Raw genomic sequence first — 10864 nt, forward strand, 5'->3', positions numbered from 1 at the left:
ATTTCAAGATCATTTACAATCAAATCTATCATTTAAATATTTTGTAAGAGAGGCTATCTCGCCCATATATCAATTGTTGAGTTACGAGTTGGAGAGAGATTATCTCACCAATGCTTGCAGAGTTAAAGTCCGGAGAGAGGCTATTTCACCAATTTATCTTTGTGAATATCATTTTCAAAACCAGAAACCAAAATTTTATCTGTTCCGTTTTCGGGTCGGCCAAAATGAGTTGTCTGTTCAGCTTTGACATTCGCGTGACAAGCACGCTCTGCCAAAGAGGGGCATCTGTAGACACCCCATTTTGACCGTGCCCTAAGCCTTCCAATTTCATGCAAAACCCCATCAAATCAATGATTTAGGGTCCCAAACTTTACCCTAAGCTAGGTTAAGGTCCCAGCTAGCTCCCTGTAAAATTTCGTCAAGATCCGAGCACGTTTGCCTAGCGAACGAGCCAAGATAATGCTCGTAGTGTAAACTAGAAAGGGGGGTGAGTCTATCCTGAGAGAGGGGAGAATTTATCCTGGAACGGTGCGTGCATTGGCCGAATAGGACACGAATCCGTGGTGCACCCATCAACTTTTCGCGCAACCTCGAGCCCATCAAATTTGGAGTGCCATTATAAACTCCCAAAATTTTCTATAAATACCAACTCAAAGCTCATTAAAGAAAAAATCAAGATTTTCTAATCTTTTAGAGAGAGAGAGAGGGGGAAAAGCTAGAGAGAGAGAGAGAGAGTAGATCTCGTGTGATCCGACCCTAATCCGTTCAATCCTTCTTCTCCGGTGAAGTAATCGGAACTCCGGCCGAATGTTTTGTTAGCTAGATACCTTCCATATCAATGTTTTGTGTCTCTTGATTCCATTGGATTTGTGTTCTCTCATCTACAAACCATAACTACAAAAGTTCAAACCCTATTTTTTTTTTACTCTTTCTTCCCTGGCCGATCACTGGCAAGTTTCTTGCTGGTTTCTTCTTTATACTATCGTTTTTTTTATATAGGATTAACCTCTGTTTTCATCTGATTTGAGCTGAGATCTGTTTTCATAGCCTGAAATCCCTAGATTAGATAGCTTTTTCAATTCTTTCTCCTAGATTTGAGCTCGAATTTGTGTTTTGTCTTGAGATCTATAGATTTGAAATTTCCCAAAAAAAAAAAAAAAACTCTAGATTCCATCTTACTTCCTCTTCTCCGATCCTATTCCGCTCCGGCAAGCTCCGATTTTAGTTATTGGAAAGGCTGTGAATATTTTACAAGGGTAAAAAGAAGAAGAACATCTTCATTCACTATCCTATAAGGTCGGAGCGCAAAATCATTAGATCCGAACAGATCCGGTGATCTCTCATATTCTACGGTGGATTTCCTTGAATTTTGGTTCTTCTTCAGCTAAAGCAGGTTTTATCAAACAAGGTCAGTATTGATTTATCAAGAAAAACTATTATTAAGTCATTAATTGTTTGTTTATTCGCTTGTTATATAAATATGATTATCCGGTATAGTTGTGAATCTTCAATTTAAAAAAAAAAAAATTAGAGTAATGTTTAGAAATTATATGAATATTGTTTGGATTTTGTTTTACTTGTTTTCTCGATCACCTGAACTAATATAATAATATATTTCATGCGGATTTTGATGTAGTTGAAAAGAACAAAGTAGATGTACTATTTCTTTGCTTTGGCATTAGATTGGCTCTGATTTCCTTAGTCTCACGTTCTCCGCAACAGGGCATTGAGTCATTTTTTTTGTTGTTGTTTGTCTTTATTGAATAGTCAGGTGCATAATGGTGTTTGATAGTATTTCTTTAATAAGAGATAAGGTTTTATAGATAGACAATAAATGTTTTGAGCCCCGAAAAAAAAATGGATTGCAAGTGATTCAAAGGTAACTGTCCTCTTCGTTGTTGTGCTATTAAGGGCTTTAATTATATAGCTATTCAAGTAATTTCTTAGGCTTGCTCTAATGGTATAACATATACTTACCTAATAATTACTCATGTCATGTGGTATTGTAAAGGACGCAAGACCATACCTGTCCCTCGAATCACTCTTACTATATTGAATATTTATGTCGAAGTTTAAAAAAATAAAAATAAAGGAAAGCTATGATGGCCATTTGGGTTGGGAGTGATTGGGTGTGTGGCACAATTTGTATATAAACAGGTGGTCAAGTAGTTGTTCTTAGAACGAAACTAAATTGTCATTTTTTTAATTTTATTTTATTTTTACTTTAATTAGTTTTCATGGTATATTTTTCAAAATTATGAGAGTTTAGATAGCTGATTTATAACTTTCATATTTAAGGTAGCATGTGTTGTCAAAATATTATCATACTAGGTTATATCACCAAGGTTTTATATTGTTTCCTTGATACTCTTGAAAGAGGATATTAAGTGTTATTGTAACTCCAAGACCACTTGTTCATTGGGAAGAATCAAGAACCAATAGGAATAGTAGGCTGATCACTGATCTCATACAATTATGTTCAAATTGTACTGTAGAACTTTGATCTGTCTTATTTATAGTCCATTTTGTTTTAAGAAATGTTGAACTGTGCACATATTGTATCCATGATTTGGTAAAGAAATGTTGAATGTTTTAGGTAGTATCTATGAATTTAATTGCATCTTATTAGAATGGGAAATAAGTTTTATAGATATCAACACCTTAACCTGTTTGATTGGAGTGCACGAGGTCTTTGACATTCTAGTGAAGGATGTACTGAATTTCCATTGTTCACAAGTTTCATTAGATAATTTCTTATAGGTAAATGCAATAGGGATTACAGAATAGTATGAGGATTGTCTTTGTGGGCAATGTTTCATGTCTGTGTGTATAATTGAAGCCCTCACATCCCATTTGATAGGCACAGCCCCCATCCCATTTGATAATTTCAGCCCCATTCCATTTGATATGTACAGCCCTCACATCCCATTTGATAGGCACAGCCCCATCCCATTTGATAATTTCAGCCCCATTCCATTTGATATGTAGAGCCCTCACATCCCATTTGATAGGCACAGCCCTCATGCCCCATTTGATAATTTCAGCCCCATTCCATTTGATATGTACAGCCCTCATGTCCCATTTGATAGGCACTGCCCCATTCCATTTGATATGTACAGCCCCATCCCTTTTGATAATGGCAGCCCCCATGCATTTTTTATAATAAGCAGTCCTTAAGGCTTTGCTTTGGCAGCTATTTACTTGATAATGGTAGCTATTATAGCCTATTCTATTCTTGGGCCTACCACCAAAAGTGCCTCATTTTTTTATAATATTTGGTTTTAATTTTATTCAAATTCTATGTATAAACAACTATGCTTCGTGTTCTCATATGGTTGTACTTGCCTTATAATTTTCTTTCCTTAATGATGCATTGCAATGATAAAGGCATGTTGGTATTCCTCATTTTATTGATTGTATGGTTATGTCTTTGAGCATCTGATGTCAAATGTTTTATTAATGGCTGTTACAATGCCCATAGCTGTTATAGTGTTTCTGGTACACATCATTAAAGTGTTAGAGATTTTCTTAAATGCTGTTGCTTCTAAATTTGTTTTGGGTTATTATATTTTAGTAATTTAGTGATTGTCATTGGCCCTTGCAGAAATGTAGTTAGGACCTTATTAATTAATTTATTTTTAGATGGATTCATTAAGACCAATTTGTCTAGGGGTTATGCCTTGTTACGTGGCTGGAAAGATCCCTTTTGTTGTGAGGAATGCATGGACAGGTTGCATGAAAAATTTTCGAGGATCAATATTTTAAATGAGTTTAAAAGAAAAATGAATGAAGTAAGTTTTGGAAAGGGTTTGCATTAATAAGATATTTTTGTTTCATATCTTGGCATTGTTGTTGAGATCAGTACTTGCCTCAATATAGAAAGTATACTTGTGTGATGTTGCTGCGCATATAAGCTATGCAAACGTAAAAGCTAATTATATTCTTATTGTTTCCATGCGACTATTCCTATGCAAATATGACAATATAAAAAAATTTCTTTGTTTATTTGATTTTGATATTTATATCTTTGTTCTCAAGTACTTATATTTTCTTTCCTGACTTGACATCCTTAGGGGACTTGCTTAGTCCGAGTAACACTCCCCTCTCTAGTTTCAAGACTAGCCCAGTCTTTGAGAAACCTTTTAGATATGTAACCTTAAACCATAGACCTTAACCTATCTTTCATAGCAAGGGCAATGAAAGAGTCATCTAGAGCCCACCTTTAGGGAGACAAGCTATGTCTCAGCAGAAAAGTCAAACCCTTTGGAGACAGACTTTGTCTCATCAGTGAGTCAATCCATAGGAGACTAGCTCAGTCTTCTCAGAACTTCACCTTTCTTGGGATTCCTTCCATTCTATCATCTATTCGAGACACCAAATTGCTTGTTTAGGACGACCCTTAGGCTAAAAGGGTTTCGTCTTTTCATCTGACACTTCTCCAGGCTATGGATCACAGGAGTGTTCTTTTCTTTCTGGTTGTCTCCTTGTTTCCCTTTGGGTAAAAGGGTTAAAACTTTTGAAAATCCAAAATATCAGAAATTTGAAATATAAAAAACACTTGAAAAAATTAAAAACTTTAAAAAACTTTTGAAAATCCAAAATATCAGAAATTTGAAATATCAAAAACACTTGAAAACATTAAAAAACTCAAAAACATTTGAAAAATAAAATAAAAAATCTCAAAAGCTTTGAGTCATTAGGAGTAATCAGGAAAATTCTATTCCGAACTACGTTGGCTTGATCCTCTTCCACGAGGTACGTAGTGCAGCTTGGGATCCACATCCCAGGTCCAGCCAAACCTTTTAAAATAAGAATTTTATAACCTCCAAAAATACAAAAAATATTCAAAACCTTTTCAAAAAGATCTTCCCCTAGAGTTAGGAATCTGTCCTAGATATTTGGGGTGTTTTTAGAGTTAGGAGGCTGTCCTCATTTGTATTAATATGGTGTGTCCTGTGGCGTGAGTGTCCCTAGAGTTAGGAGGCCTTAAGTTGATCGGTTAGACATTTAGTCGAGCTGATGGCTAGACTAGGAAGCATATAGTCAGCCCATGATTTTCATTAGGTTGCACAGCCTAGATACACATAGGATATAGGGCCCACCTGCATTAGCTTAAGGCTAATCAAGTTGCGTAGTTAGGGCATATAGAGAGTCCTAAAAATTACAATTCACTTGAATTTAAGTAATTGTACAAAAAGCTTTAAAAATCAGTCGAGTCTAGTGGATCGAGTCGAGGATAGTGGTTCTAGATGGTTAGGCATTGTAGTTTAGAATAGGTCATCGAACTACGTTGACTCCGATTCTTCCCGTGGCCGGGATACGTAGAGCAGTTGGGATGGACATCCATCTTGGTCCGAGTCAAGTATTGCATTAGAGTTTTATGATTCTTCTTGTCCAATCATGTATCGAATTGAATTGTGCCATGTGTTTTGCTATGTTTTCTTACTTTCATGTACAGACCTTATACCTTTAGCTGTAGCATGCATGTGTTTGTACACCAAAATTTAGACACCAATTAGGTATGACACTCATAACCTAGCTATTCTCAGGTGAGACTTATTTCATTTCTTTTATGTGTGCTTATTATTCCTCCGAGACATGCATGATTAGATATACGTCTTCTCGGAGATATGTGTTCCCATTTCACATGAATTTTGCCCAAAACTCTTCAAAATCAATAAGTAAATGGCATAAGAGATCAGGTGTTTGCACTTGGGCGGATGAGGTGCCCTTCGGACCTTCCAAATTCGTAACCAGGCACAAACCTTTCTTTTATAATCTCTGGTTATCCATTGCAACAGAGCATAGTATGGGATCCAGGGCCTACTTCCTTGGATGACGACTCTTCTTTGTTTAAGGTACGCCTCGAATTTGGGCTAGTCCCCGAATCGAGAGGTATCTCACCTTTTATCGCCACTCATACTATGAGGGGCACTTCTTTCGAGAGTTCCTCGGTAGAGCTCTCCATTCACGTGGATGATCCTGAGATTCAGTGTGGGGCTCGTCCCCCTGCCTCTTCTCGGATCGGGATCCACACTCATATTTTGTATTGGATTTGGATTTGAGTTTTGAATACAAAATGAATAGATCCGCCAGCTCATGTTGAGGGAGACAGAGAGGGAAGGGGCTACTTCCTAGTGGAGGGGAGAGGTTGGGGAGCAAAGAGGGTGAAGGAAACTGCCAGATCTGTGGATTTCCAATTACTTATTGTAGACACCCCATTTTGACCGAACCCTTTTACATTTTGTTTTAAATAATTACCCTAATAAACTAGTGTTTTAATGTCCCAAATTTGTTCCCAAGCTAGGTTAGGGTCCCACTAAATTTCCCGTAAAATTTTGTCAGAATCCGAGCACGTTTGCCAAGTAAACGAGCCGAGGTAAGTGTCGTGGTGCAAGTTTATAAGGGTGGCGATTTAGTCAGAAACAGGGGTGCGCTAGAACCTGAAAAACCAGTTCAAATTTTCCGTAATGGGTTGTCCAGGGAGATACCGGGGGTATACGGATTAGTGTGTAACAAAATTAGTTAGGGGAGAATCTTAGGAAGCTTCCTTGGAGCTTCCTAGGTGGTTAAGATTTCTCTGATCTTAACCCTTGAATCAAAAGGTGATTTGAAGGGTTGAGATCAAAGGGAGAGAAGATATTTTTTGCAAAATTTTTCCCCCTGTTTTCTGCTTGGGCCGCCTCTTATAGAATAATAATTGTCATAAATTTGCCAAGGGGGCTGTCCTGGAAGGTTTAGGGGTACAAATATATCATTTCCCTTTTTCTTCTTGGGCCACCCCTTGCAGAATAAAAGTTGCAAAAAGAAAACTAGAGGTGGCTGTCCAGGTAGAAAAGGGGCGGGTTTAAATACATCTTTTTCTCTGTATAAAAAAAAAACCACCGAAACAGAAAGAAAGAAAAGAAAGGGAAGAGGAGAGCCTGATTTTCTTCGTAGAGAGAAGAAAACCAGAGGCAGAGAGAGATAGGAAGGAGAAGAAGAAGGAGAAAACCATTTTTCTACCCCCATTATCCCCTCCATCTACCCCACCATCTTCCACCTCGAAACCCCAACTTCGTTTTCTCCTCAACCCCCTTTTCTCCATTTCTAAATCCACCACCATCTTCGACAGATTCCACCTCCAACCGGAGCTGCGACCAAAACCCACGCTCAATCACCATCATCATCTTCCTATTCTTCCTTTTCTTTCTCTTCTTTTTCTTTCTTCCGGCCACCACCTCCATTGATTCAGGCAATCTTACCGGAATCCGATCCAAAACCCTCTTCACCACCTAATCTCCGATCATCACCACTAGCTCCGGCCAACCCATTTCCGCCGGCCAACCCCGTTAAATCCGGCAACCCCATCCACCTTGAAACCCATTTTCATTGGCTCCTTCTCCGGCCACCTTAGTCACCTCCGACCACCATTACCACCACAGCCATCGTCTTCATCTTTATTTTCATTTTTATTTTTTTGTCAAACCCATTTGGATTCCCCACACCCAAACCCTCTTCTACCCTATCTCTTCTTCTCCGACCACACCCCGTCGGAATCTGGCGAAACCATCTCCTCTATTCACCATCCTTCTCACCCCTTTTTGCAGATTTAAAAAAAAAAAAAAAAAACCATCACCCTTCCATTTGCCTATCCCTCCATTGCCCAAACCCATCTCACATTTCTTCATAGAAAACCCTCTCCGGTAGAATCTCGAGCTCCGGCCAATACCCCATCCGGCACCGGCACTCTTCTTTGCCATTTATAACCCACATCAACCACCATTTACCACCATCTTCTCCACCATCTCTGGCCCTAACTCTCCGACCGTTCTGTCACGGCTCCGACCAAGATCTAACCGGATTCCGGCCATGTTCTAAGGTTTGAATCCTTCAGGAGATCTCGATCTACTAATTCAAATAATTTACAGATCAGAATAAGGTAAGTTTCTATTCTAGCTTGTTCATTTCATGGAGCTTGTTTGATTGCTTCACTATTTGTTCTATGAATTCTGTTGGCTGTGGAATGCCTCCCTATGAAATTCCTTAGCAAAATTCGCATATGATATTCGATCTTTAAGCAATTCCTCTGAGCTGAAATACCAAGGGTTGTGAAAATATTATCATCTTTATGTAAAAGCTGCTATTCTGATGCGGCATTTCTTGATTCTGTATTGTGTTTGTTGAAGTCACTCATCTCATATGCTTTGAGAAGGAGATCTGATGAAAAATTGTTGTAAGATGAGTCTTCTTGTCTAAATTTTTAGTCCTTGTGCTTTGATTAACTTTTCAGTAGCATTAAGCTCATAAATGAGTATCAGGACGGTCCCGTTGAAAAGGTTCTCAAGGAGCACTGGTCATTTTCATCCTGGGTGCTGGTTTATCCTATCAAAGGAAGAGGGAAATTTTGCAGTCTTTATTATTATGGGCTGATTTTGCCACTCCTGAGTCAATATCTTCTATCTATGATTGCCCATGTGCATTTCTGGATGTCATGGAAAGTTGTAAATCTTTATTAGTCCGGACCTTAGGAAGTTTTGGAGTCCCTGTCTTTGATCAGAAGCCCCGCTTGCCCAAAGCAGGCGGTAATGCATGAATACATTGTGTTGGGTTGGATAGTATATTTGATTTGACTGGAGGAAATAGTTAGAACATGGTAGCAGTTATGTTGGTATTCAGATTTGTCGATTAGTGAGGCTAAGATAGAACATGCATAGTCTCTGGTCATTATCTCCCATTGCATGAACTATTTTTGTAACTTTAATGCTCCTCTTTCAGCTGGTCTGTATAAAGCTGTCTTAAATCTGCACCCCATGTCATTGTCTTTTTAATTCTCTCATGGACTTTTTGTCAAGCATTGGAGATGTGTGAGCTTAGGAATTCTGTCAATTTTCGCAAACCTTCCTCTTGGGTTATGGCAATGACGGAATATTTCTTAGTTGACAATGGATCCGCTTTGAATGTTTGTCCTCTGAGTACCGCTACTGCCTTAGGATTTGAACCTGGTGATTTCATCCCTTCTGAACAAGGCATCTTAGCTTATGATGGTACGAGGCGTGATGTTGTTGGAACTTTAGTCACATAAATCCAGATTGGAGGTGGAATGTTTGAAATTGAGTTTCAAGTGTTAGACATTAAGCCATCATTCAATTTGCTCTTGGGCCGACCTTGGCTTCATAAATACGGAGTTATACCTTCATCATTGCATCAAAAGCTGAAATTCATCAAGGGCAACAGTGTGATAACAGTTAGAGGAGACCCAGATCTAGAAGTTGGCCAAATTTCTCAGGAGCTCATCATCCCGGCCACATTAGAAAAGAATGAAGATGTCAGTCTGACTGGTTTCTCATTGGAGGTCACAGCTATATCAGTGGAAGAAGCTATGAATGAATCTCTCACTTTCCTTACAAGCTCGAACCCCGCAGTAGTCCGTATGATGTGCAAACATGGCTATGTTCTAGGAGCCGGGTTAGGTCGCCACCATCAGGGTGTAGCTGAGTGGCCGAATATGGGCAAAGCAATTGGACTGTTTGGTTTGGGCTATGAACCTACAAATGAAGAGATCAGTGAGATGAAGAAGTATATGCGCAGAAAGGTTGAACTTCATCGTTTGGGGATAGATGAGCCGAGCAGGTTTTACAGTTTGTTGAGAAATGGACATTACAGGAAAGAAGGGGAGGATTTCGCCTTTTGTGGTTTTGCTGAGCCTTGGGTCGATACAATAACCCATGAAAAGCTGCCAGGGTTTGAGATCTTCTTTGAGATGGAACTACCAAATGAAGAGGAATCTGAATCAGACCGGGCTGACCTTATAGAACCGTACCTTCTGGAGTCTCTGTTTAAGATCGATTCACCGGTTGTAGCTATGATCGGAGAAGATGCGCCGCTTCTGAACCCGCAAGCCATGATCACCTCAGCTGAAGGAGACCTCACCAACTGGAGTTCTTATGTCTTTCCTCAGGTTGTTATGGAGTATGATGACATTCTTGTCAATAAGTCTTCCAATGTTATGGAGTCTGGTTATGAGTCAGAGTTTGCTGATGTGTCGGAAGTTGAGTTTGAGTTGTCTGATGTAGCTACTGTTAAGCTCGAGTCCGCTGATGGGACTGATGCCGAGTCTGTTTCTTCCCTTATCGAGTCCGATGTTGAGCCTGAGTTAGGCGCGTCCGAGAATGTACTTGCAGTTTCTGATGAAATGAATATCTCTTCTCAGTATGTCTCTGTGTCTGCTTCTTTATCTGATGAATTCAATAATAATAATAATAATAATAAAGAACCCTAAGATGAGGATGCTGACGAAACTCCCCCTGAAATCAAGTATATGATTAAACAGGAGGAGGAGCGTCGAGCAAAGCCACTTGAAGAAGAAATCGAGACCATAAATATTGGCGATGAAACCGAAACTCGAGAAATACGAATTGGCAAAAAATTATCCCCTGAGGAACAGGAGGAATTAACTGACCTGCTTAGGGAATTTAAAGAAGTCTTTGCTTGGTCCTATAAAGACATATCGGGATTAAGTGAAGACATTGTCCAACATCGGCTTCCCTTAATCCCGGGTGCCAAACCGAAAAAGCAAAAGCTTCGGAGAATGACACCTGAGTGGGCTTTGAAAATTAAAGATGAAGTTACTAAGTAGCTAGAAGTGGGTTTTCTCGAGGTGGTGGAATACCCTGAATGGCTTACAAACATAGTACCGGTGCCTAAAAAGGATGGAAAAGTTTGTATGTGTGTAGACTTCAGAGACCTGAATAAGGCAAGTCCGAAGGATGACTTCCCTCTGCCGCACATAGATATCCTGGTGGACAATACAGCTGGTCATGCATTGCTTTCCTTCATGGATGGGTTTTCAGGATACAATCAGATCAAGATGGCGCCCGAAGAT

At 39.3% G+C, this 10864-nt stretch overlaps 1 protein-coding gene across 1 annotated transcript; it reads left to right on the forward strand.

Moving 5' to 3' along the window:
* The first annotated feature begins 9082 nt into the window (after window positions 1–9082).
* LOC143888625 (uncharacterized) lies at window positions 9083–10618 on the forward strand. Its single transcript, XM_077393064.1, has 2 exons — window positions 9083–10201; window positions 10313–10618. The coding sequence occupies exons 1-2, from the start codon at window positions 9083–9085 to the stop codon at window positions 10616–10618; spliced, it is 1425 nt and encodes a 474-aa protein (XP_077249179.1).
* Window positions 10619–10864: the final 246 nt, after the last annotated feature.

The sequence above is a fragment of the Tasmannia lanceolata genome, unplaced genomic scaffold (genome assembly GCF_043159265.1).
Source record: "Tasmannia lanceolata isolate RefF3 unplaced genomic scaffold, GAP_Taslan_0.1 ptg000012l, whole genome shotgun sequence".
Lineage (NCBI taxonomy): Eukaryota > Viridiplantae > Streptophyta > Magnoliopsida > Canellales > Winteraceae > Tasmannia > Tasmannia lanceolata.